We start from the raw sequence: 27,705 nt of genomic DNA on the forward strand, positions 1-27,705 counted from the left end.
TATTATAACACACCTAGGTGGGCTCGGTTCGCATTCTCTGCACCCCAAGCCCACCCTATTTTGAAGCCTATTAATGCCTCTGGCTCTAATCAGGTGCTTCAAAAAAACACCCCCGCCATTGAAATTCATGCATCATGGGAGTGCGGCGCCAGTGCCCCCCTAATGGACCCCGGGCATGACCAAAAAAGATTGGCTCCCAATCAGCCCTGCTGGGTTGAATGAAAAAAAAAAAAAAAAACTAGTAACGTGTACCAAGCTTTACCTATCGACCCTTTTAAAACAATTATAAAACTTGGAAAACAAAAGTCCTAAAGAAAAACATTGATCAGTAGACGTCACCAGTCTGGGTGCCACATGGCAATTTTCTTGGTAATAAATGTCAACCACCTCCTGCTGTGTTTAATAAATGAATGGTGTTCAAATGCTCTGCTGCCTCCAGTTATTCTAATTACTATTATTAACGTAATTCCATATTCACGGCATTAAACTGTAAAAGAAACTCATGCAGCGTGAAGCCATTAGAATTATATAAGCTTTGTTCTCTGCAACATATAATGTAGGAAAAAGTGTTTTAATTAAGTCTTCCATGGCCTTGATAAATTCCAGCATTTGAAGTGGAAAAACTGTGACCAAATATGTAATATTGAAATTTACTTACAATCATATACTTATTTTTTTTATTTATTTCTAGGAAGAGATAACGCAGTAGTCTGGCTCCACTGACAGAAATCGGTAGAGACCTATTTTAATGAGAAACTATTCCACTTGCCGAACACTCTATAGCAGTTTGACTGCTACAGGGCAGCCTTGCTGAGCACAATCACACATATATATATATATATATATATATATATATATATATATATATATATATATATATATATATATATATATATATATATATATATATATATATATATATATATATGATAATAATAATAACTACTGCAGTAGGGACACAAAAGATACGCTCAGCATCTTTCCAAATAACTGTTCTGCTTTATTATGACGCAATTGAAGGTTTTTATACACATGATTACGTAGGTATCACATTACTATTACAATTGTACGTTTATGGTAAAAGGGGCGTTACATAGGCAGGCTAATTCTAATCAGGACTTGAAAGAATGTAAACATTTACTGAAAACATTATTAGTGCTGTGTGCACAGTGAGGGCAGTGTGCAATACATACAAAATACAATACAATTATATACAGAACTTACAAATTTCCATTACAGTCTCCCCTCTTTTGATCAATATTTTGATCACTAACCATACCTGCTATCACCTTTAACCTGGAACCTCCACACGCTTAGGTGGAGGTAGTCCTGGCCAAAGAGGCAAAAACTCCATTGTGGAGAAAATAATAGCTGAGCAGCTTTTTCATTACAAAATGACTTTTCATTGTGAAAAACAAATGATTGATAAGACATATTTACAGAGTTATGGCTGTACACTCCTGTGGCCAGAATGGCCTTCTAGCTGAATTGTGGACATGCTGACTTATCAGCATATGTAAACACAGACAATTCTACATAAAATGGAAGACGTACAAAAGACAAATATGACTTCAACATGGCTGAACTACTTTTCAAATATATATATATATATCCCTTACAATTAAAGTAATTGAATCAAAAAGTACCCTAGACTGTGATCACAAGAGGGAAACAAATCAAACACAGAGATTTCTTTAATTTAGTCATTTTTGCAGTGTCTGGTGTGGATCCAGGTGACTTTTCCTTCAAGTTTTGCAAAAACTGTACATGAAATAGATGCTGTATTGAGTCTCCAAACATTTCCTTATATATAAATGTAGCCCATTGGGGAGATTTCTCTTCCTTATCCATAGTCAAAACAAGAAATTAAAGGAAATCTCTCCAAAGTGAGGGAATCCTTGGTTGCCACCAGAATACCCAGAACAAGTGTACCCCATTGGAAGATTTCCCATCCATTTCTGTTCTGGTGAAAACCTTGAATTTGGATTTTCTTTTATCTTCACCTTAGGTGATAAAAGTAAAAAGAAAAAATAGAGAGGGTCACAGACAGCAGTAAAAACCTGACAGGTGTTGTAATCCCTCTCTATTCTCTCTAAAACTAAAAAAAGCAGCGGCTCCTGTGTCCTCTCCTCCATCATGGCGGCTTCTGTTGTGCGGCTCCTCCCCTCCTTCTAGGCATCCAGTACGATCGCTTGTCCTTTCAGCCAATCGGGTGATGGATCTCAAGACCCGCTTCCTGATTGGCCGGGAGGAGGATCAGTGTTACAATATTAATTCGCTATTATAACACACCTAGGTGGGCTCGGTTCGCATTCTCTGCACCCCAAGCCCACCCTATTTTGATCAATATTTTGATCACTAACCATACCTGCTATCACCTTTAACCTGGAACCTCCACACGCTTAGGTGGAGGTAGTCCTGGCCAAAGAGGCAAAAACTCCATTGTGGAGAAAATAATAGCTGAGCAGCTTTTTCATTACAAAATGACTTTTCATTGTGAAAAACAAATGATTGATAAGACATATTTACAGAGTTATGGCTGTACACTCCTGTGGTCAGAATGGCCTTCTAGCTTAATTGTGAGCATGCTGACTTATCAGCACATGTAAACACAGACAATTCTACATAAAGTGGAAGACGTACAAAAGACAAATATGACTTCAACATGGCTAAACTACTTTTCAAATATATATATATCCCTTACAATTAAAGTAATTGAATCAAAAAGTACCCTAGACTGTGATCACAAGAGGGAAACAAATCAAACACAGAGATTTCTTTAATTTAGTCATTTTTGCAGTGTCTGGTGTGGATCCAGGTGACTTTTCCTTCAAGTTTTGCAAAAACTGTACATGAAATAGATGCTGTATTGAGTCTCCAAACATTTCCTTATATATAAATGTCTCTTAACAATCCACAAGTTACCTGGCTTTCATTTTAGATCCTTCCAAACTTTGGAATTGGGGAATTGAAAACACATAAATGAGTTTGTCAAAAAACCTTAAAAGATCAGCAACGTTCTCTGTGAGATCCGAATGAAGGACTTCAGCTGCTGAGACAAAATATAAGCAAGTGAGAAACACACTCCAAAACCAAATCCCATAGGGAGAGAGTCCAACATCCCCCTTAGGGGCTTCATAAAATATAAGAAAACATTCAGGCAAAAGTTTTCTAGTTTGTTACTCTACTTTGTCGGCTACATTGTAGACAGCAGGGAAAACTTCTAGTAAGGACTCTCCTATAAAAATGATTTCCTCTGTTACTCTCTGTATTTTCTGGCACTCTGTACTTACAAACCTCTGATAACACTTTTTACTGTGGCCTTTGCAGTAGCATTTGCCACTGGACTTCCAGAAAACATGTCCATACAGACAAAATGCATACTTGTAAGATCCTGACTTGGGCATCTGGATATATCTTTTTTTTTTTTTAATCTCTGGAAGGGATGTTCAGCTTTTGGTAACACCTTTGGTAACAGGTAAAACAAGAAGTGATATGTTATAAAAACAACTGTGGTGAACCCTGGCTCTATCCCACACTCATTTACTAAGGCAGCCATAACTGCTTGTGACTGATGACACGGTCCATGTGTCGAGCTGGAGGGAAAAGAGTGGCTGGCAGACATAAATGATCACCTTTTCCAAAGTCCTGTTTCATAAGAAGTTGCCCCCTGTGGACCACTTGTTCTTCTCGTTCTGGGGTCCTTAAAGTTGTATTATTAATCCCAGCTATACTGGGCCAGAACTAGGGTGGAATCTGTGAGTTGCACAGACCCATCAAGTGTCCGGGGCTGTGAATGCAGCATCCTTAGTCACCTGGTCTGCTTCCATGTGTGAAAGTTAATATGGCTACCTCAGCAAGAACCTGGAAGGCTGAAAACAGCCAATCAAATTAACTTGGCATGCTTTATTGGTTTACCTGCCGAAGTAAAAACAAACTTCTGGCCCTTCAAATGGAACTAAAAGCTCTCGATATCTGGACTATCTATATAAATATATACTCTTTTTATAGCTCACAGGCTTTGCTAAAACATGGAGCTCTGCTTCTTGAGCTGGGGAAAAAGGATCCAATGACTTTGAATACAGAGTATCTTTCTGGGTGATAAACTGCATCATCAAATCTACAAAAAATGTAATATCTGGGTCTTCAGGGAGTGTGTCCTGCACTGGGCTCACAGCAGCTGATTCCTACTTCCTCAATTCAACACATGTGTCTTCCTTTGTCTCCAGCCTCCTCCAATAGAGGCAATAAGGTGGCTGGATTCAAATGTACGCATTTTTCATTGTTAGATTTGTACATAAACAAACTCATATTTTAAACCTTTCATTAGACAAACATTTAGTTAGCTGTATATTTGCTGCGCAGAATGTCGGACCATTAAAAATTAAATGTTTGACCAAAACAATATTTAACTTTGTCTAATAGCACCTTTGCATAAAAGCTGCAGCTCTGATATGTCGGGATGAACCCTTCTTTACTGGGTCCAGCTACATAAATATATTACAATGGCTTGTTTTCTATCATGCTGTTTGTGTAAGAACTCCAGTTTCATGTTTCAAAAGACAACTTTTTCCTGGCAATATTATAATAAATGATAACAATATCGGTCATGGAGAGATGCCCATAAATCCAAAATATTCTTCTGCTTATACCACTGCACTTACAAGGAAAAGGGGCACATAATTAAACAATCCACACATTCTGCTTTGGATTTCAAAAATAAAAATAGATAAAAACAAAAGGACCAACAATCTGTATGATGGACCAGAAAGCTACTAAAACAACTAAAAAACAACTGTCTGCAGGTGGCATCTATCCTAACAGGGTGTGTGGACTTGATGTGATGGGTCTGTTATATTTAAATTGTATTTATTATAACTCTCACATCATGGACTGCACATGACTGCACAAGTTATTATCAAAAACCTTAAAATTTCATTTTTGTAGAAAAACTTCTTATGTATCCCATCCATCTTGGATTTGTTAACCGCTTGCCGACCGCCTCGCGCAGATATACTGCGGCAGAAGGGCTCGTACAGGCAAAACCACGTACCTGTATGTTGCCCTTTAAGAGGCGGCCAGCGGGCGCGCGCCAAGCTCCGTGAGTCGGGTCGCGGGTCCCGCGGACTGGATCGCCGCGGGGATGCCCGCGATCGCCTCACGGGGAGGAAGAACCATCAGCATCTCCCCGTTCTGCCTAGTGACAGTGTCACTCGATCTCTGCTCCTTGTCATCGGAGCAGAGATCAGTGACATCACACACACAGCCCATCCCCCTGACAGTTAGAAACACGCCCCTAGGACACACTTAACCCCTACACTGCCACCTAGTGGTTAACCCCTTCACTGCCAGTATAATTTACACAGGAATCAGTGCATTTTATTAGCACTGATTGCTGTATAAATGACAATGGTCCCAAATATGTGTCAAAAATGTCCGATGTGTCCGCCATAATGTCGCAGTCACAATAAAAATTATAAAAAAAAAAAATTAATAAAAATGCCATAAAATTATGCCCTATTTTGTAAACGCTATAAGTACGCAAAAATATGTAGAAGAATACGTATCGGCCTAAACTGAGGAAAAAAATTTTTTTTTATATATTTTTGGGGGATGTTTATTATAGCAAAAAATAATGTGTTTTTTTCAAAATTGTCGCTCTATTTTTGTTTAAAGTGCAAAAAATAGAAACCGCAGAGGCGATCAAATACCACCAAAAGAAAGCTCTGTTTGTGGGAAAAAAGGAACGTCAATTTTGTTTGGGAGCCACGCCGCACGACCGCGCAATTGTCAGTTAAAGTGATGCAGTGCCGAATCGCAAAAAGTGCTATGGTCAGGAAGGGGGTAAATTCTTCCGGGGCTGAAGTGGTTAAGTATATGACAGCTGTATTCCAAATAACAACCTCATCTTAACCGGTTCCCGACCAGCTCTTGTACATTTACGTCGGCAGAATGGCACGGCTGCGCAAAGTAACGTACCCGTACGTTACTTTGAATTTGCCGCTGTGTGCGCGCGCGCCTGCCGCGGTCTCCGTGAGTCGGGTCGCTTACCCGCGATCGCCTCACGGAGAGGACGAACGGGGAGATGCTGTTTACAACGGCATCTTCCCATTCTGCCTAGTGAAAAGTGTCACTCGATCTCTGCTCCCTGTCATCAGAGCAGAGATCATTGACATCACACACCAGCCCATCCCCCTGACAGTTAGAAATCACTCCCCTAGGACACACTTACCCCCCCCGCCCCCTAGTGGTTAACCCCTTCACTGCCAGTGTCATTTATACAGGAATCAATGCATTTTTATAGCACCGATTGCTGTATAAATGACAATGGTCCCAAAAATGTGTTAAAAAATGTCCGACATGTCCGCCATAACGTCGCAGTCACAATAGAAATCGCTGATCGCCGCCATTACTAGTAAAAAAAAAAAAAAATTAATAAAAATGCCATAAAACTATCCCATATTTTGTAAACGCTATAACTTTTGCGCAAAAAAATCATTAAACGTTTATTGCGATTTCTTTTTACCAAAAATATGTAGAAGAATACGGATCGGCCTAAACTGAGGAAAAAAAATGTTTTTTTCATATATTTTTGGGGGATAATTATTATAGCAAAATGTAAAAAATAATGCGTTTTTTTCAAAATTGTCGCTCTTATTTTGTTTATGGCGCAAAAAATAAAAATTGCAGAGATGATCAAATACCACCAAAAGAAAGCTCTATTTGTGGGAAAAAAAGGATGTCAATTTTGTTTCGGAGCTACTTCGCACGACCGCGCAATTGTCAGTTAAAGCGAAGCAGTGCCGAATCGCAAAAAACGCTCTGGTCAGGAAGGGGGTAAATCCTTCCGGGGCTGAAGTGGTTAATCTAAACTAATCCCATTCATTACAAATTTCCCCATTAACCTGGATTTCATTTCCAACCACAGCATGTCTAAACCAGTTTCAATATATCTATTTTATTAATAAAATTGTTAAACTCATATTAGAAATTAATACTCATTATTACTTAATTTTACTTAATTTCCCTTTTTTAAATGCACTGTTTCCACTATCAAAAGATATTCAAATTGTGTAATACACGGTCAAATGTAACCTTCATTTTACCATGTTTGGAAAACAGATTTAAAAAATAATTGTGATCACATTGTTTATCATTAGATTCGTTACCCCGGCACATTTTGTTATAAATGTTTTGTCTAAAAAACTGGAATGTTTTGTCTAAAAAACTGGAAACTAAAGGTCCCAGCATTCACACACACATACACGAATATATCTCTCTTAAATCGCTTATTTTTTCCCATTTGTACACAACACATGCATATCATTCTCTCACTTTCTTTTAACTCTTTAATATTTCCCTGCTTAAATTCTGCTTTCCTTATTTTTTTCAGATATCCTTTATATCTAGCTTCTATTATCAGACGGGCAGCCAGAGTGCTCATCCCATCTTCCCTCTCTGACAACATATAAAGTATTCTGTTTTAACTCTCATTTCTTTGTTTCTTGACTTTACTAGTTGTAGTGCCTGACCCCAAATTCATCCCACAGTACTGATCACTTTATTGGTGTCACTGGTCCCAGAAAAGTGTCAAAAGTGTCAGTTAGGTGTCCGATTTGTCCGCTACAATATCGCAGTCCCACTATAAGTCACTGATCGACGCCATTACTAGTAAAAAATAAAGAAAGAAAGAAAAATTCCATAAATATATCCCATAGTTTGTAGACACCATAACTTTTGCGCAAATCAATCAACACACGCTTATTTAATTTTTTTACCAAAAATATGTAGCAAAATGCATATTGATAAAAATTTGATTTTTTACATTTTTTATTGGATATGTTTTAAAACAGAAAGTTAAAAATATTGTTTTTTTTTTTTCAAAATTGTCGGACGATTTTTGTTTATAGCGCTAAAAAAAAAAAAAAAAAAAAGAAAGAAAAATGCAGAGGTGATCAAATACCACCAAAATAAAGCTCTATTTGTCAGGAGGGCAGGGGAGGGTGTCAGCAGGCCAGGGGACGGTGTCAGCAGGGCAGGGGACGGTGTCAGCAGGGCAGGGGACGGTGTCAGCAGGGCAGGAGATGGTGTCAGCAGGGCAGGGGACGGTGTCAGCAGGGCAGGGGATGGTGTCAGCAGGTCAGGGGACGATGTCAGGGCAGTGAACGGTGTCAGCAGGTCAGGGGATGGTGTCAGCAGGACAGGGCACGGTGTCAGCAGGGCAGGGGATGATGTCAGCAGGTCAGGGGACGGTGTCAGCAGAGCAGGGGATGGTGTCAGCAAGTCAGGGCACTTTTCTCCCCCCTCACAGCCGCCCTGCAATGTGTCACACCTCACCGCAAAACGTAAAAAGCGCTGGAGACTCGGCCAGAGCGCCGGACAGTGCAGGCAGGGAGACACCTGCACGGGAAACCCATTACAGAGTCATAATAGGAGACTCCTCAGTTGGGTCTGAACACTGTGTCCGGGGCTCAGGCGAACTGAACCCCGGACACCTGATTCAAAACTCGTACTGTCCTGGTGAATCCCGAACGGGTGGCAACCCTAGTCCTGTCATGTGACCCAGAACTTGGCGCCTAATGAGTTAACGGGAAACATGGAGGAGATACCATCCGCCTACCCCTACATGCTGACAAACCTATTCTTGCCTTAACGTGATCCTGTGGACAGGCTACAGACATTCAGGTATCTACATATTAACAAGCGGCAGATGTGGCTACAGGCACCCTGGAATAATTAATATTTAAAACCACTTTGTGATTGTGTTCTCACTTACGGCTCTGGCCGCCACTAATAATCCCATTGGCAGTTCTGACATGGCAATAAATCCATAAAGTTTGATAGTAAATAAACCTCTTTCACTACTTGATATCAAGCTGTTTTATTTGTCTGCACAGGAAGTACAGTAAATACAGTTTGTAAAGAATACAAGTACAGTATTTAAAAAAATAACAGTAAATGCATAAATGCAGCATTATACTATGAGTGCAGAGCACTGTGAAAATGTACCCCGGGTGTGGGTGCATATGACACCCTTGGCTCATAGAAAATTGGATGAATTATGCTAGGCATCATTCAACCTGGAAGAGGATTGGCCCCTACAGAATGGCGAGTTTGTGGGGGGACAGCGTCAAAGAGAAGGTAAAAAAGTATAACTGCACTTTGAAGAACAATGTAATATTATTTAGTAAAATTATTTAAAATGATGTCAAATAATTTCAACACATTAGTCACAGAGGCTCCTTTCACACTGGGGCGGTTTGCAAGCGTTATTGCGCTAAAAATAGCGCCTGCAAACTGACCAAAAACTGCCGCTGCTGTCTCTCCAGTGTGAAAGCCCGAGAGCTTTCACACTGAAGCGGTGCGCTGGCAGGAGAGAAAAAAAAACTCCTGCAAACAGCATCTTTGGAGCGGTGAAGGAACGGTGTATTCCCCGCTCCTTCACCTCTCCTGCCCATTGAAATCAATGGGGCAGCGCGGCTATACCGCGGCTATACCGCGGCTGTAGCGGCGCTATGCGAGTGGTTTTAACCCTTTTTCGGCCGCCAGTGGGGGCTAAAACCGCACCGCTAGCGGCCAAATAGCGCCACAAAAATGACGGCAAAGCGGCGCTAAAAATAGCGCCGTTTTACCGCCAACGCCCCCACCGCCCCAGTGTGAAAGGGGCCTTATTGTCAAATTAACTGACACATGTTGATGCTGCAAAATTTAGTTTGGGCATCGGGAGATCAATGACCTCTAGTCATGAAGGCGTTAAAGAGTCGCTCAACATAAATCATATGTTAGCACTTGTCATTTGCTTTACCGTTGACATTTATCAATAGGTTCTGGATATTTCTATAGCAGAAGTGAAGGTGATGAAAAGGGGAGGAATATGTTCCAAAACACAGCTAGCTAAAGAAATATGCCATAAACTGTCACTATTAAACATCCTGTAGCCTAAACTGTCATTTGTCATAGGACAAAGGGCTGTACTAAAAGTTATAAACATGTCAAATATTATAGTTTAAGTGCAGGCAGTAAGTTAAACATATATATCTAATAACAGTGTGTCTTTTAATAAATGTGTCCTATAAACAGCCTTATGCCGCGTACACACGAGCGGACTTTTTGGCCGGACTGGTCCGACGGTCTATCCGCCGGACTTTTAGCGGACTTCCGACGGACCTTCCGGACGAACGGACTTGCCTACACACAATCACACCAAAGTCTGACAGATTTGTACGTGATGACGTACGACCGGACTAAAATAAGGAAGTTGATAGCCAGTAGCCAATAGCTGCCCTAGCGTTGAGTTCTGACGTAAAGATTTGAAACATGTTCCAAATTTTAGCAGAGGCCCTATAGAATAAAATGCTGGGTGTTGCAATTATTTATGGAAAAAAAAACACTTTCATGAAAAAAAAAAACACTAAAGTTAGTCCAATTTTTTTTTGTATAATGTGAGAGATAATGTTATGCCAAGTAAATAGATACTTAACATGTCACACTTTAAAATTGCGTCTGCCTGTGGAATGGTGGCAAACTATGGTGCTTAAAATTCTCCATAGGTGACGCTTTAAATGCCTTTACAGGTTACCAGTTTAGAGCTGCACAGGAGGTCTGGTGATAGAATAATTGCTCTTGCTCTGACGTTCGAGACAATATCTCACGTGTGTGGTGCGATCTTGTTTACATATGCGTGCAGAAGTAACATATGTGTTTGCATTTGCGCGAAAGCATGGTGGGACGAGGGTGCTTTAAAAAATTTTATTATTATTTATTTTTTACAATTTTTTTTTTTTTAACACTTTTTTTTACTTGCCTACGAACGGCAAGTAGTTAAGGCACATATAAAAGGCATTATGCAGCTCTATAATCATTAATACCTCATTAAATGTATTATGTTTTTATGCAAGTATTGTAAGTATCGAATTCATCTTGGTATCAGCCTCTTTCGGCTTGCTATACAGTTTTTTACAGCAGATTTCAGAGAGGGGGTGGGTAAAGCAGCACAAAGCATGCTGATAGGTGGAGAAAGTAGAGTGACAGAAAGATAAGCTTGTCAGTGTGCCGCTTCTTATTTCACTATGCAGTCACTGGGTGGGCGCCTGTTAATGAAAGTAAAACTGCTGGAGAGAAAGATCTAATCCCTCTTCCCCGCTTGACAGGGCTGTGCTGTGGGACAGAGCTGTGTAAACCTCAGGACTGAATGAACAGAAATACAAACCCTCTTTTAGGTAAAGCAGCTCACGTATACAGTATGTATTTCATCTGTGTATTTAGCTGTTTGACTGGAGTTCAGCTTTAAAGTGTTGCTAAACCCAGGACTGCATTCGGTTCTCCCACAGAACACAGAAGATGGAAATGCAAATACTTTCGTAAATATAAACTGCTAAATACCTTTTCTCATCGGCAGTATATAGCAGTCTTTTGACTTCTATCAGGGTCTGGTTAAAGCTTGTAGGAGGAGTTTTCATTCTCCCCTAATTGTCCTATGAGGCTGCATGACCCCTGACCCTCTGTCTGGACAGTGCTGATTGGCCCTGCGCTGATCACATGCACCCTCCCAAGAAAAAAAAAACCTCTAGCAATACACACCAAACTGAGCATGTGCAGAGTGCCCCCAAGGCGTTGTACTATCAACAGATGGATTGGGGACTGTGGAAGAAGGGGAGGATCAGAGAAGATAGGATCAAACAGCCTTTGTAAACAATGCGCAGGATTAACCCCTTAGGTTCCACAGTGAGTATAACAGGCATGTTTTATTGCATAAGCAGACTGAATTTACTGTTGTGGGTTTAGTAACACTTTAAGTGAAGAAATTCACTACAACCAATCCATCATGTCTTCTGTGTGGACTTCAGCACAATGAATTCCGATTGGCTGCTATAGGTTATTACTATATTTGGCACATAAAAATAACTTCTTATTGAAAAAAATGAGTATTATAGTTGGTTGAACAGGCTGCTATAAGCAGACCTTTAATACGAAAAAAAAACAGTTACTGTAAAGAGTTGTGGAGTTTGGATAACAACAGTTCATTTCCACAGAATGCTAACAGACATGTATTGAGTACAAAAGGCTGTTACCAAACTCCCATTTCAAAAAATGTGGCAGAACGTCCAGAATTGTGTAACATGGAAGGCATTCTACTGATAAATGTCTAATCTGCAGACTGTAAACCAAAGGCCAAAGTGGCCTTACAATATCACCACTAGATGAACTTTTTTTTTTTTTTCTCAAGGTTCCAGATGCACATTTGTGTTAAATAAAACCTGCACTCATTCTCAATATACCAGGATTGACACCCAACTCACATTTTCAAAATTCCACCTCCTTAATAATCAGTACAGTACATCAGTGGCTGTTAGTGGGCCCTGAGGACTGGGTTGATGACCATTGCAGTACATGAAAGTACGGTTCTTACTGCAGGGTAAATACTTCACATTGTTGTATGTCCTGTGTCAATTTAGTTTGTATGCTTTTATCCTGCCAACCTTGCTTTGTTTTATGCATTTTTTTACGCATTAGTCCACAATTAACCTTTTCCAGTTTTAGGTGAAAACACCAAGCATCTTCATGGATCCCTTGGGGTCCCGTAGAGAGATCATTGCACTTAAAGTGGTTCCAAAGTCAAATCGTTTCTTTACCTTAATGCATTCTATGAGAGAGCAGGTGGGGCCAAGCTGTGCTGTGTGTGTCAATGAACGCACAGTGGCTAGGCAGGGAGCCAGCACATGTGCCACCATAGGAAGCAGCTTCCTATTGTGGCATAAAACAAGTAAAAATTTGCGCTGAACTGAAAAAAGCAAGCGGCCAGCAAAGTTCATAGATAACAAACAAAAAGTCACATGCATAAAAATTATTGCGGCGCTGAAAAGTTTAAAAATGAAATTGAAGAGTGGGAGGAATCCAATATATTGTGCAGATGTAGAAAGAGTCACTCGTCACCACGTGGTAATGTAGTCTGCTTACCAGAAGGTGTTAAGGATTAGGCATAGATGATAAATTCTCAATAGCATCCAGCAAAACCAGCCCACTGGAACCCCTCATCAGACCACAACATCCGTGGGATTTCCTTCACATATAAACATCTCCCAATGGTCACTTCAGAATTAGGCATTCAGGCATGTAGTCATCATATATCCGAGAAAAGAAAATGAAGGACCCATAGTGAAGCCCGTAATGATAGATAAAAAAACTTTTATTGTAGTAACTTACAGTTGAAGCTTAAAACAGCATGCATCAATGATAGGAACAAACGGCTGCAGCAATCAGCGTACGGATGTCAGCCTTCCTATTGTGACATAAGGAGGAGCCAAGAGTGTCGGTGGGGGACCTCAGAAGAGGAGGTTCAAGGCTGCTTTGTGCAATACCCTTGCACAGAGCAGGTAAGTATAACATCTTTTTTATTTTAGTAAAAAAAAAAAAAAATTTAACCTTACAACCGCCTTTAACCTGCCCATAGACAGAACGAAATTTGGTTGCTTCAGCAACCAGCCAAATTTTGATCCGTGCATGGCCGTCCTTGCTGGGAAACTTTTGTCGACTGCAGTCGCTGATCAGTGTATTATGACAGTGGAGAGTCCTGCTGTGAGTGTACAATGTTCTGGCAGGGAGGATTTCTCCGTCCACCTTGTTTGTGCAGATGGAGGAATCTGATTATTTCTTTTTCATTTGGCCTGCTGGCCAAATGGAAAAAAAAAAAGAACCATCTATGGGTATCTTTAGTTGTTACCTCTGCCCATTTGCTGCAGTCTTTACACTCTCCTTGAAAGATTTTTATATTCAGATACCAAGGGGTAGAAATCCACAGAGATTTTTGCCTCAATTAGTTACAGTATATACTATATAGAGATCTGTAGAGACCTTGATAAGGATCTGGTATTATTTGGAGGAGGAACCAGGGCAAAAAAAAATAGCATGGGATCCAGTGGTGGCTGGTGTTTTTTTCTTTTGGGGGGGGCAGCAAACAACCACCCTCCCCCCCTCACCGGTCGGCCAGTGGCAATTTCCCCCAGGACCACAGACGGGGCATCAAAGCCCCGCACTTACCCCATCTAGGAAGCGGGCGGGCAGTGTCTGCGGCGTGTGGCAGCTTTCTTCCTGCCTCCTCCTGTGGATCCTGGTGGCTTCTGCCGTGCATCTCCCTCCTCCTCCTCCTAGGCGTCCAATAGGATTGCCTGTCCTTTCAGACAATCGGGAAACGGGTATCAGACCCATGCTTCCTATTTGGCGGAGAGGCAATTCAGACCTGGGTGGGCTCCGAGCGCAATGCTCTGCGTCCAGAGCCCACCCTATTTTGAAGCCTATTAGAGCCTCTGGCTCTAATCAGGTGCTTAAAAAAAAACCCTGCCACTGTAATTCATGTGCCCGGCATCCTAAAAGGGGCCGGCCGCATGAATAGGGGGTGGCGGCGGCGATGGAAAGGGGAGGCGGTGCCCGTGCACCCCCAATGGATGGGCTGCCCCTGATAAGGGTCTGGTATGGATTCGGAGTGGGATCCCACGCGGAAAAAAAAAAAGATAATAAGCAGCATGGGATCCCCTTCTAAAATCCATACCAGAGCCTTATCTAGGCATGCAGCTCAGCTGGTCAGGAAAATGAGGGGTGAGTGTGCACTTATTCAGGGAAACCTACCCCACCTCCACCTAAGAACTGTACTTAAGTCACCTTCATCAGATCATCCCCTGCAGCCATCACGTTTTGTACCACCTCCACCCCCCTTAGATTGTAAGCTCCATGAGCAGGGCCCTCCTATTTCTTCTGTATTGAACTGTATTGTAATTGTACTGTCCCCCTTTTTATTGTAAAGCGCTGCGTAAACTGTTGGCGCTATATATATCCTGTATAATAATAATAATAATACTGGGGACTGTCCATCACCACAAGGTTGCCCTCTTTATCAGGGGGCCTTATTGTAACATTGTAGTTGTTGATCAATTATTTTAGAGTCTAGGATTGCATTGATGTTAAATTATAAAAACCTGAGCTGTGACAAGCCAGTTTGTCAATCTCACCAGTAACCGGTTGCAGAAAAGCATAGATATTCTGATTATTCTGGCTAGGTGGAAACATTTTTGATTTATTTTTTTATTTTTTTGGATACTGAAATCTCAATATGGCAACATAGTGATCATTCTAGGTCCATGTTATCAATCTTATCCGGTCCATCCTCATTTAACAGTTCTTCTAGTTCTTTTATATCTTAATGGTCATGTTTCATGAATTGTGCCCAATTATTTGTGCTAACACCACACAAGGTTTCCTTAGAGCAGGGGTCTCAAACTGGTGGTCCTCCATTTGTTATGAAACTACAAGTCCCATCATGCCTCTGCCTTTGGGAGACATGGTTGCAACTGTCAGCCTTGCAATGCCTCATGGGACTTGTAGTTTTGCAACAGCTTGAGGGCCGCCAGTTTGAGACCCCTGCCTTAGAGTCTTTATGATATAAAACTTTTAAGAGAAGTTTTCTGGCAAATAAGTTGATGTGTTTAAATACCTAAAACTCACCAAAGTTTTTATGGGTTAAAATAAATTACTAGCTATACTGATGAGCCTTGCTATCGATTGCATAGCTCCCAACTGTCCCTGTTTTCAAGGGACTGTCCCTGATTTCGAGCAATGTCCCTCTGTCCCTCTTTCCTCCTCATTTGTCCCTCATTTTGGTCTGATCTATATAGCTGTATATAAAATGCACTTTTTATCTTTCAAAAAGTGTTTCCCAGTGCTAAACCTTTCATCCAATTTGTAAATTGCTGCATTTGTAAATTTTAGAAGCAAATATAAAGGAAAAATAGTGGTAAAAAAGAGCACTTGCTGATTTAATTAACCTTTTTTTGGGTTAATTCTCCTTTAAGGGGGTGTGGCGGGGAGGCGTGTCCTATGCCTACATACATTTGCTAGTAGGTGTCCCTCATTCCCATCTCAAAATGTTGGGAGGTATGCGATTGGTTACCCAAGTCTTATGATATCACATACCCATCATCCATCGCCTTTGTGTACAAGCATGAGAAGAAACATCTGATATTACAGCATTATCTACAGAATTACAAATAAAGATTTTGAACCTGTTTCTCCTTTGTTGCTGACTGTCTATTATAGTTTCCAAAATCACCCTTAAATTCTTAAGCTTTTTTCACAAAGGACCTAAGGGAAATCAAGGCTGCCCTCTTGTAGATGAAGTTTGAATTTTCTCATCCTTCACTTGAAGCTCTTTATTGTATTCCATTACCAACATCATATTTTAAGAACAAGATCTCAAATTTTTCCCATAGAGGTTTAAAGTCCTCACTGATAATTTAATGCTAGGGATACACTCAAAGCTTAATTTGTGTTATAGGAATGTAATTAACTGAGCAAACTAATAAATTATTTTGTAACATCTCCTAAAGGCTTTTACAGAGTTCAGAACACAAAGAACATCTTTCTAGAAAAGTTAAGATGCATAAATTAAAGCCAATGGAAACTTAGCACCACCTCCTGTCTGGAAGCGGTATTGCAATTTATGAGCATCCACAATTTGGGCAGAGCATCTTGGTAACCTATAGTAGCTAATGGTCTCCTTGAAAGGAAGTCTGTCATGAGAGAAATATGTGGGCTGTTATTCTTTCTGTGCTGCAGACACCAAACAAAATGATAGCAGAGTGATAAGAAAGCTTGTCAGTCAGTTCCACCATTTATGACCTTACAGAAGCAGCTTTTAAATTGCTTCTCAGCCTTTTGGCTAAGATCAAATGTAGTACCTGTTCTTATCGGTTACCAAGTGGTGGTGCTGTGCTACTGTCCCTGATCTACGGCGGTAGGTTAGGGGTGGCGGAGGCTATGCAAATCCACTTGGCGTAATGGTAATCTGGACAGTTATGCTGCGTACACACGAGCAGAATGTCCGACAGAAAAAGTCCGACAGAAGCTTTTCATCGTATATTCCAATCGTGTGTATGCCTCATCGGACTTTTTTTTTAGAAAATTCTGACGGACCTAGAAATAGAACATGTTCTAAATATTTCCGACTGAATCAATTCCTATCGGGAAAACCGCTCGTCTGTATGCTGTTCCGACGGACCAAAAACGACGCATGCTCTGAAGCAAGTACGAGACGGAAGCTATTGGTTACTGGCTATTGAACTTCCTTTTCTAGTCCCGTTGTACGTGTTGTAAGTCACCGCGTTCTGAACGGTCAGACTTTGGTCGAACTTTGGTTTGACCGTGTGTAGGCAAGACAGCTTGAATGGAATTCCATCGGAGTTCCGTCGGAGAAACCTTCAGAGTTTAATCTGACGGCAAAACCAGTCGTGTTTACAGGGCATTAGTATCAGGGAGATTCCAAACCGGACCGCTCAATGAACTGAGGGCCGTTAGTAGGTCTCCTTTAGAGAAAGCCAGAAGGGTTACCTCCTGATGGGGATGGAGAGGCACTGGGTCTAGCTGAAGGCCTGAAGAAAGCCTGTGGTGTATGTGCCCCTGGACATCGACAGTCGATGTCCAGGGTTGCCATAATTACCTTATTTATTGGCATATAACACACACTTTTTTCCCCTTAAAATCAGGGGGAAATCGTGGGTGCATGTTATACGCCAATGAGGGGAGAGGAGCGAGCGCCGCCAATATACACATAGCCGAATGTACTCGGCTAGGCTCGGCTCCTCTTGGCTCCGCTCACAGTCATGCTCAGTTTCACCATTGGACCTGTGTTATATCCATCATAGGGGCAGGACTGGGCGGGACTGTGAGAGGAACCGAGAGGAGCTGAGCCTAGCCAAGTACACTCGGCTTTGTGTATGTCGGCGGCGCTCGCTCCTCTCCTCTTGCAATCAGCGGAGGTCAGCACCAATTTTAAATAATCAGCCTGCCTTGGCAAGGCTACAATGACACAAGGCTGCAAAGACACTGGGCAAGGCTGCAGATGGACACTAGGCAAGGCTGCAATGATGGACAAGGCTGCAGATGGACACTGATAAGGCTGCATTGATGGGCATTTAAATGTAAGTTTTTTTCCTTAAGCTTCCCTCCTAAAAGTTTTTTTACTTAAAATTCCCTCCTAAACTTGGGGTGCATGTTATAAGCCGGCGCGTGTTATACGCTGATAAATACGGTACTCACTGTGAGAGGGACACTTTGAGTTTTACTGGCACCTTGGCCACTGCACCACACACACTTTTTTTTTGCACCTGCCTCTTGGGCCGGGCCTTTTGGTCAGGACCAGAGGAATTTTTTTATTCCTGGCCTTAGGGTTGGCCATTGCACCATAACAATGGCACCATTGCACTTTCTCCACTTACCTTTTCCCCCACTTTTATGTTGTTTGTCTTATGTGTCACTTTATGTATTTTGTTTTAGTTGTTGGGTATGTACACTTTGTTTCACGTTTGATGAGTAGGGTGTAGGTCCTCGGGCCTGCCCTGAAAGTCTTGGGAGGGGGTGGACATGGCCTTCTGGCTTAGTTCGCCCTCTCTCATGGGGTCTTCCATCGTGGGAGCCACACCTAGTACTTGGGGTGGCCTGTTTCGGTAGACCTCCCAGAGAACGGGGTCTGTCTGGCTTCGAACGGGCTTTTAAAAAAAAAAAAAAAGCAGCTTTTAAATGCATGTTCTGTCTCCGTTACAATATAGTGCTCTGTACAGAGTGTTCTCTTTTGTAGTATTATCAAGCAATTTGAAGAATATATCTTGCAAGGGAAATATGTTCTTTGAAAATAATGAGTGGCTTTACTGGTAGTGAATGCATGTTAATGAAGTCATACTCATATATCACATCTTTCACACTGAAGGCTCTTTTCAGGCGTTTTAGTGCTAAAAATAGCGCCTGTACAGCACCTGAAAAGTGCCTCTCAAGCACTCAGGCTTTCACACTGGGGCGGTGCGCTTGCTGGACCGAAATAAAAGTCCTGCAAACAGCGTCTTTGGTGCGGGAGCGGTGTATACACCGCTCCTAAACCGCTCCTGCCATTGAAATCGATGGGCAGCGCTGCCGAATCGCCTGCAAAGCGCTTCGGCAGTGACGCTTTGCGGGCGCTTTTAACCCCTTGTTAACCCCTTCTTTGGGGGTAAAAGCGCCCTGCTCCCGCCCGCACAGCGGCGTTTTAACGCTAATGCAAACGCGCTAGCAGTGTGAAAGGGCTCTTAGTGCAAGTGTAGACATCCAGTATTTGTAGCTGCTGAAACACAAGTCCTAGCAAACGCAGATTTAAAGTGTGTCTATCAAGTGTTCTTTGCTGGCCATATTCCCACTGAGGAAATTCATGCTTTGTACTTATCCTGGTGACCATTTTCAAAAAAATGGTGGGCAAATCCAAGCTTTTACACTCTTCACTGAAAGAGGAAAGGAGATCTTTCAGTGGGGAGACCTGTTTTGGTGACAATATTCTTAGAGCCTGTGTCCACATTTTTTTAACTTCAAAACAGGTTTTTGCATCGCTATACAAGTTTATGAAGATGCAAAACCTACTTAAAGCGGAACTTCAATCATATTGTCATCTTTCTATCTATGAAATCTTCTGCCCTTGTTGTTTTAACTTTGGATAGTAAAACATTTTTTGTTTGCCAGTAAATACCTTATACAGCCCACTTCCTCTTTCTTGTCTGGTAAAAAGCCTAGAATTATGACATCATGCACAGCTCTCTCGCTCACTCTCGTGAGAGTTTGCCAGGAAGGTAGGGGGGATGAGTCATAACAGGGCCAATGAGAGCTGCAGAGCTGGAGGTGTACTTCTGTGAGTCTGTGAAAATCCAGGAAGTGAACAGGCAGCAGCTTCAGCTGCCCACAGTTAAAATGGCTGCAGCCAGACTCAGCGGAGGGAGATTCCTGTAGCATATTTGGCTAGCACAGAGTCACAGTACATATAAAATAATATGCAAAGTGGTTGGAGGGAAGCTTCAGAGTGGCAAAGATGTTTTTATTACAAATTATGTGAGCTTCAGTTCCTCTTCAAACTGTTACTACACCCACAACAGTAAAATCATTCCGTATATGCAGTAAAACATACTTGTTATACTCACTGTGGAACCTAAAGCGTTAATCCTCCGCATTGTGTAAAAAGGCTGCTTGATCCTATCTTCTCTAATCCTCCCCTTTTTCCACAGTCCCCAATCCATCTGCTGATAGAACAGAGCCTTGGAGGCACTCTGCACATGCTCAGTTTGGTGTGTATTGCTAAAGAGATTTTTTTTTCTCTTGGGAGAGTGCATGTGATCGGCACAGGGCCAATCAGCACTCTCCAAACAGAGGGTTAGGGGTCCAGGATTTCTATGTTCTGTGTACTATGGGAGACCAGATATAGTGAATGCAGGGTCCTGGGTTTCGTAACACGTTAAAGCAGATCAAATACACCCTTTAATGTATTCTGATTGATCTCAAACTGATCCTCTCAATACTAGCCCTTAGAGGGGTTAATTAGCTCCTGATCTTCATGGGCAGATTGGACTGAGCTAGATTGTTCTGAGCTACACATGGCTCAGACTATGACACATTTCACAATCCATCTGACAGATAAGAATGCTGGTAACATTCACCCATATTATCCTGAAGACAATGGAAGCTATTGCATAACAGGCACATACAGCTTTTCACATTATCCATGCCATCAGAGGAAGACTACTTATGAAATTCTGGGAAGTGTCATGACTATTGGATAACAGATGTCAATTCCCTATACTCCAAACCCTTATACTTTTATTCAAATAATACAACCACACCAGCTCTTTTTGGAGTATAAAAAAGGCCGTAGCAGCCTACTTTATTTTAACATATCTATAAAAATATATAAAATTCTGTCATCATAAAAAACCATAACCAAAAACATCTGTTATACAACTTATTAATTCCAAAGAGCGTTGGTCTGAGCAACCGGTTTAGCAAAAACAAAACTGATGGCCATACCAAATATAGCACTGCAGCCCTCGTCCAAAAAACTCCAATAGGCCTCAAGCCGACAAGCTGGCTCAGAGACTGCCGTGACCGCAGTGCCCCATTATCACTTCCCGGCTAACCTCCGTTAACCGGGAACCAAAAACCTCCGGACCCATATCAACGTTGGATCCCCACTCTTACTTTTTCCGCCATCTTCCTTCCCTTGCCCAGACCAACGCCCGCCGCTGCCACGACATCTTCTCTTCTTCACCTGTTAACAGAAGAAAACACCATACCATTCTACAATCCCCTTTACCTAGCTATTAGGGAGGGTGGGCGGGAACTTTCCTGCTCCTTCTGTTGTCCCTCCCAGAGCGGGAACCCCTTTTAAATAGCCCCTCCCCTGATCCTCCCTCCCCCTCGGCTCCACATTATAACTTTCTTTAACCCTTTCACTGCTACCACTGTCATGGGCGCCCTTTGCATACATCATTGCATTCTGTTGCTCCAGGCTTTTCTTGACTATTGGATAACAGATGTCAATTCCCTATACTCCAAACCCTTATACTTTTATTCAAATAATACAACCACACCAGCTCTTTTTGGAGTATAAAAAAGGCCGTAGCAGCCTACTTTATTTTAACATATCTATAAAAATATATAAAATTCTGTCATCATAAAAAACCATAACCAAAAACATCTGTTATACAACTTATTAATTCCAAAGAGCGTTGGTCTGAGCAACCGGTTTAGCAAAAACAAAACTGATGGCCATACCAAATATAGCACTGCAGCCCTCGTCCAAAAAACTCCAATAGGCCTCAAGCCGACAAGCTGGCTCAGAGACTGCCGTGACCGCAGTGCCCCATTATCACTTCCCGGCTAACCTCCGTTAACCGGGAACCAAAAACCTCCGGACCCATATCAACGTTGGATCCCCACTCTTACTTTTTCCGCCATCTTCCTTCCCTTGCCCAGACCAACGCCCGCCACAGCAACCCAATAGTAACACCTTACTCTTGGGTGCCCCTCCACACCCGAAGCGCTCGCTGTATACCATCTTGTAGGCCTAGAGCCCATAAATCTGTACCTACATCATTGAGATGTACCCCATCACGTCTCAAATACCTCCATGTCTCAAATTCTAATTCTGTATGCCGAATTGCCAATCCCCCAATACTGCCCACAAATTTACTAATTTCCCTGTTGATCTTCTTCCTTGCTCTGTTCACACCCTCCACAGACCTGGCCATTCTCCAAGACAGCCTGGCAACCATGTCCGACCAGATAATGATCATCTGCGGAAATTCCGTCGACAGACGCCAAATGTCAAATTTAATATCTCGTATGATGTCTACCATCGAGCGAATGCCCAAATCGTTTCCGCCTACATGTATCACCAGGACGTCCGGAGGTCCCTCCCTATTGGCATACCTCTGTACCTCCTGAACCAGCCTACCCCACAACATCCCTGGTATACCGAACCACTTTATGCATACCTCCCTCCTATTAAAACTTAGCTGCCTACCCTCAGGCCGAGCGTCTCCCCTCCGAGCCCCCCAACATACATAAGAATGGCCCATAATCCAGACCATTCTTGTCTCTGCACCTGAAAATAGAAGAAAACAAAACACTATCCTCAACATTGACTATGCAAAAAATCGTACTTGCCGTAACATCCACCTCTAATACCTCCCCTATAGCAACCCCGTAATCCCCCCGTCATCTACAACTTTAAAGCCAATTGAGGCCGCACATAAGACTGGAACCTGTTAGATTCCCATCTCCCAATCCTTTTTATTACTTCAACATCCATCCCTAACCTGGCCGCCTCAGTCGCAGCTCCAATCCTAAATGAGTGGGATGAAAATTCTTTCTCCACCAGTCCCAGCCCCTGTAAACATTTTCTAAACACAGCCCCAAACTGAAAACGTGACAACATACTACCATTCAAATGTATTAGAAATGGGCCCTGAACATTTGGTCTAACCTTCAAGAATTCCTTAACCGTGCTCACTGGGCACTGGGGGGAACCGTGAATTGGATAAACCCGCACCATCCTGCCTCTTCCCCCTTGATCCGTCTTAGATTTCCTCAAAAAGATCGCTACCCCTTCCTCTTCCCATTGTACCTCCTGAAACCCAATTCCCCCTTGCACCTTTTTGGAAGGGCTAACAAGCTCACTTATCCGAAATGCGCCAAAAAATGCTAACACGAAAGCTACCTTAAACAAGGTGACTTCGTACGCAGACACACAAACCTCCCCTAGTTGCTCCACAATCCCCCTCAATATTTCAAAAGTTACCGGTCTCCTTGAATCACGCTTGACTACTGCCCTCCTATAACCCTTTAAAGCTTGTTTTACCCAAAAATCCTTGGTGACGTCAGGCTGCCCTTGTAGCTTGAACAGGAAAGCCAAACCAGCCAACTGTGCATTCATCACTGACACCGACACCCCTTCGTCCAATTTTTTTGCCACATAGTACAGCAACAAAGAACGTAGCCCATGTCCTATGGGCTCCTCCCCTAAAGCTTGTCCAAACGCCAGCCACTCCTGCCATACCTTGCTGTATGCTGCCCATGTATGCCCACTTACCGACCGCTTAATCCATCCCTCGATTATGCCAGCGCAATCTCCCACAGCCAGTCTGGACAAGGTATCCCCTGTTGTTCCGCTTCCGGCGCCAACACTCGGAACCTGTCCCACTGGAAGCGAGATAGTGCATCAGCAATGACGTTTTCTACCCCCGGTAAGTGCACAGCATGGATGAAAACATTCAGTTGTAGACATCGCAAGACTAAGTGCTGCAGCAGCCTGATCACTGGCGGGGACGACGCCGTGACCCTATTTATCACTTGCACCACCCCCATGTTGTCCCCATGAAAACGCACCTTCAGATCCCTGAATGATGCACCCCATAGTTCCACAGCCAGAACTACTGGAAACAATTCCAGCAGAACCAAATTCTTCGTGAAGCCCTCTTTTACCCAAGATTGTGGCCATGGACCCGCGCTCCATTGTCCTTGGAAAAAAGCGCCAAAACCTGTTGATCCTGCGGCATCAGTAAACAATTCCAAATCAAAATTGCTGACTGGACCCGACATCCACATTGCCCTACCATTAAAGGATTCCAAGAAGGTGTGCCATACCTTCAGGTCCTCCCTATGTGTTTTCCCCAAGCGCACGAAATGTTTTGGCGACTTTATTCCGCTCGTGCTGGCCGCCAGCCGGCGACTAAACACTCTCCCCATTGGCAGTATGCGACAAGCAAAATTCAGCTTGCCCAACACCGATTGTAGCTTACGCAGCTGCACCTTTTTTAGACCTATCAACCCTGCCACCTCTTTTTTCAAGTCCTCCAATTTTTCATCAGGTAGTCTACATTCCATCGCCTCCGAATCTAGCACGATGCCCAAAAACGTGATGACCGCACAGGGTCCCTCCGTCTTTTCATCCGCCAATGGAATGCCAAACCTTCCTGCTATATGTTGCAAAGAAGCCAGCAACACAGCGCAGACTCTAGAAGCAGCCGGGCCTATGCATAAGAAATCATCCAGGTAGTGAATTATCGAATTCACCCCGGATATATCCCTTACCACCCATTCCACAAAGGAGCTGAATTGTTCGAATATCGCACATGACACTGAACAACCCATGGGTAGGCATTGATCGACATAAAAACCACCATTCCAATGGCACCCGAGCAACCGGAAACTATCCGGGTGTACTGGCAACAATCGAAAAGCTGATTCTATATCTGCCTTAGCCATCAAAGCACCTTTTCCATAATGTCTCACCCACCGCACCGCAGCATCAAATGACGTATAAGTCACCGAGCATGCTTCCTGTTCTATGGCATCGTTCACTGACCCCCCTTTGGGGAAGGATAAGTGGTGAATGAGCCTGAATTTGTTGGGCTCCTTTTTGGGCACCACCCCCAGCGGAGATACTACCAACTCCGCTATTGGTGCTGCTGGGAAAGGACCACTCATTCTCCCCAAGGCCACTTCCTTCTGTAGTTTCTCAGAAACCACTTCCGGATGTTGCAGGGCCGACTTCAAATTTTTGGGCACTGGGGGAGTCGCCGATAAATTACATGGAATCCGAAAACCCATTGCAAAGCCTTCTTCCAATAGTAACGCCGCCTTCCTGTCCGGGTACTTACCGAGGAACGGCCGCATCCTTTCCACTATCACCGGCGTCCTCCCTTTTGTTCCCAGCCTCTCCTTGTCGACCCTTTCCTTGTTTAAAACATCTGGATGAGGGATGTGTACCCCCACAGCCTGAGCACTCATGTTTATATTTACATGTTCCTCCGAACTTACAGGACCCCGAGTTGTACTGCCAACACACCCCTTTTTTGTTTCCAGCCGAATGTCCCTGGGCTGACGGTCCACCGGCTCCCCCCTGAAAAAACTGGTTCGTTGTCCGCGCCGTCGTCATCAAACGCATCCACAGGCTAATGTCCTTGTGGTCCCAACGTAACTCCTGGCGAACTGCTCTCCTTTGCCTAAACTGTTCATCGTAACGCAACCATGCATTACCTCCATACACTCTATACGCTTCTCCTATCGCATCTTGATAGCAGAAAAGCGCCGAACAGTGTTCCGGGTGCTTCTCCCCTATCACGCTTGCCATGATCGCAAATGCTTGCAACCAATTCGTGAATGTCCTGGGTATCAGCCTATATCTCCTCTTTTCCTCATCTTCTTTTTTGGAATCGTCCGGCTTGACTCTGTCAAGATTGAACTTTTCCAAGGGCAACAATGAAAATATTTCCACATACTCACCCTTCCATAATTTTTCCCGCACTTCCTGTTTCAAGTGTGCCCCTAACGGTCCTTCGTAGCACACATACACCTCACAGCGAGCCGCGTCCGCCAGCCTAATGATGTCCTTCCTCGGAACCGCCTCCCCTGACGGCGCTGCCTTATCCTTCCCCTGCGCAGCTCCATTCTCTGTGGTTCCTTGCGTCTGCAAAGCTACCCCCGCTGTAACTTCCCCTGCAACCACCGGTGGCAGGGCCCCCCCTGCACTTCCCACCTCTGTCCTTGACTGCTGAACCCAAGCTGCTCCCGGGTCCCCCACCGTCCTCGCTTCCGCCTCTAACCTCTGCACCAGTTCTTTGATTCCTATTAGAAAACCCAAGAAACCTGGAGACCCCACCATGCTGTGTACTGACCCCCCAGACCCCGTAGCTACACTTGCTGCAGTATTTACATCAGACCTTGCAATACCATGTGCTGGCTCACCTGGCTGCATAGGTGTTGTCCCATCAGCCGACCTTCTGCTCTCTTCTGGCCCCATCCTCTTGGACAGGGGGGCCGCATCCTCCTCCGATCCGGACTCCTCATCTCGTCCGCTCCGACCCGATTCTTCTTCTCCTTCCGCTGCAGGCCCGCCCGGGCTGAGGGCCGCGGCTGCCGCCTTGTTCACCATCCTCCCCCTCCTCCGAGCAGCGAAGCCACCCGTGGACTTCCGGACAGCCTTCCCAGGACCGGTGTGGGCTACCGCAGTCCTGTAGGCCTCCGCTCCTGTAGTTGCTAGGCCAGCTCTGCAGCTCTCTCCATCTTGCCTGTCCCCTGCCGAGGAAGCAGAAGGCCCAGGGATCCCTAAAGGCATTGCTGTGCTGGCGATGGCGGAGCGCACCGCCGCCATCCTGGGGGCGGGGCTTGCGCTCTCCGCATGTCTCCGTCCCGTAGGCCGCACTCGCGCCGGTTCACTTGCCTGCCTCTGTTCTTGTCCCGCCGGGGCCGTCCTCCCGCTGATCCGCTCTCCTCCCGCCGCTCGTTTTGCCGGTGGGCCCCCCGGGAGTCTGGAAGACAGACCACCCGGGTGCCGCTGTGCTGACGTCACGCGGTCCGGCGAGAACCGCTCGGGCGGACGAGAACGGCGCGCTCTGTTGCCGCTTCTCTCTCCCCCACTTGCTGGTACCGTGGATGCTTGTAGCGCGGCTGCGATAGTCTCTTGCAGCCACTCAGCACCCCGAACCGCCGCTTCCGCCCGCAACTGGGCCATAAGCCCTTCAAGTTCAGCCATGGTGCAGCACTAACCTCTTGGTGACCTTCCTAACAACTTTCCTGCTCCTTCTGTTGTCCCTCCCAGAGCGGGAACCCCTTTTAAATAGCCCCTCCCCTGATCCTCCCTCCCCCTCGGCTCCACATTATAACTTTCTTTAACCCTTTCACTGCTACCACTGTCATGGGCGCCCTTTGCATACATCATTGCATTCTGTTGCTCCAGGCTTTTCTACATAGGCATATAGCAAAAGCCTAGGATAACTTCGGTAGGTGACTCAGATCATACCTCCCAACTGTCCCTGATTTCAAGGGACTGTCCCTGATTTGGATGTCCCTCATTCCTTCTCATTTGTCCCTCATTTTGGTCTGAACTATATATATTTATATAGTTGTATATAAAATGTATAAAAAATGTTTTTAAAAATGTGGGTTCAACTAATCTTTTTTTTTTTTTGTATAATTCTCCTTCAAGGGGGCATGGCGGGGGGGGGGGGGGGGGTCCTATGCCTACCAACACTTGCTAATAGGTGTCCCACGGTACCATCTTGAAAAGTTTGAAGGTATGGTGTAACTTGTAATTTATAATGTGTAAAATTGTTAGCACTTTGCCTGTTACCAAAGTTGCAAATATATGAAGCACGCCACCTTGTGTTAAACGTTGAAATTGCAATTTAAACTGTGACAAGTTAGTGGTAAAGGATGAATCTGCCTGTCTTCAATTTGCCAAGGGTTTAGTGAACCTTGTTCGAAATCTGGTGAATAGGAAATTAGAGGAAAATCCAAATGAAGTTAAATTTGGGAAATTTTTAGGGCTAATAGGTAAACTACCTTTAAAAAGGGCACAGGAATCTACAC

General features: G+C 43.7%; 1 protein-coding gene and 1 pseudogene across 2 annotated transcripts; one reads left to right on the plus strand and one right to left on the minus strand.

The window, feature by feature from the left end:
* The first annotated feature begins 16,688 nt into the window (after window positions 1-16,688).
* Window positions 16,689-16,819, plus strand: LOC141124460 (U2 spliceosomal RNA; annotated as a pseudogene).
* Window positions 16,820-20,628: 3,809 nt separating this feature from the next.
* Window positions 20,629-27,302, minus strand: LOC141139391 (uncharacterized). 2 transcript variants are annotated; one of them, XR_012243759.1, is made up of 2 exons: window positions 26,083-27,302; window positions 20,629-21,100 (listed from the first exon to the last, which is right to left on the minus strand). XR_012243759.1 is itself a non-coding variant. In XM_073625422.1 (2 exons), exons 1-2 carry the CDS (start codon window positions 26,867-26,869, stop codon window positions 21,843-21,845), a joined length of 1,383 nt encoding a protein of 460 aa, XP_073481523.1. In that variant the 5' UTR covers window positions 26,870-27,302; the 3' UTR covers window positions 20,629-21,842. The 2 variants fall into 2 exon arrangements, 1 of the variants encoding a protein (XP_073481523.1); XM_073625422.1 differs by having other exon boundaries at window positions 20,629-22,438.
* Between the last annotated feature and the right edge of the window lie 403 nt (window positions 27,303-27,705).

Source organism: Aquarana catesbeiana, linkage group LG01, assembly GCF_042186555.1.
Source record: "Aquarana catesbeiana isolate 2022-GZ linkage group LG01, ASM4218655v1, whole genome shotgun sequence".
Classification (NCBI taxonomy): Eukaryota; Metazoa; Chordata; class Amphibia; order Anura; family Ranidae; genus Aquarana; species Aquarana catesbeiana.

Excerpts from the sequence above, each read along its gene's own strand:
- LOC141139391 (XM_073625422.1), bottom strand. The coding sequence starts at position 26,869 with ATGGCTGAACTTGAAGGGCTTATGGCCCAGTTGCGGGCGGAAGCGGCG. Across the intron at positions 22,439-26,082 it reads GACAACACCTATGCAGCCAG|GTGCAGAGACAAGAATGGTC; the intron begins GTGAGCCAGCAC and ends TTCTATTTTCAG.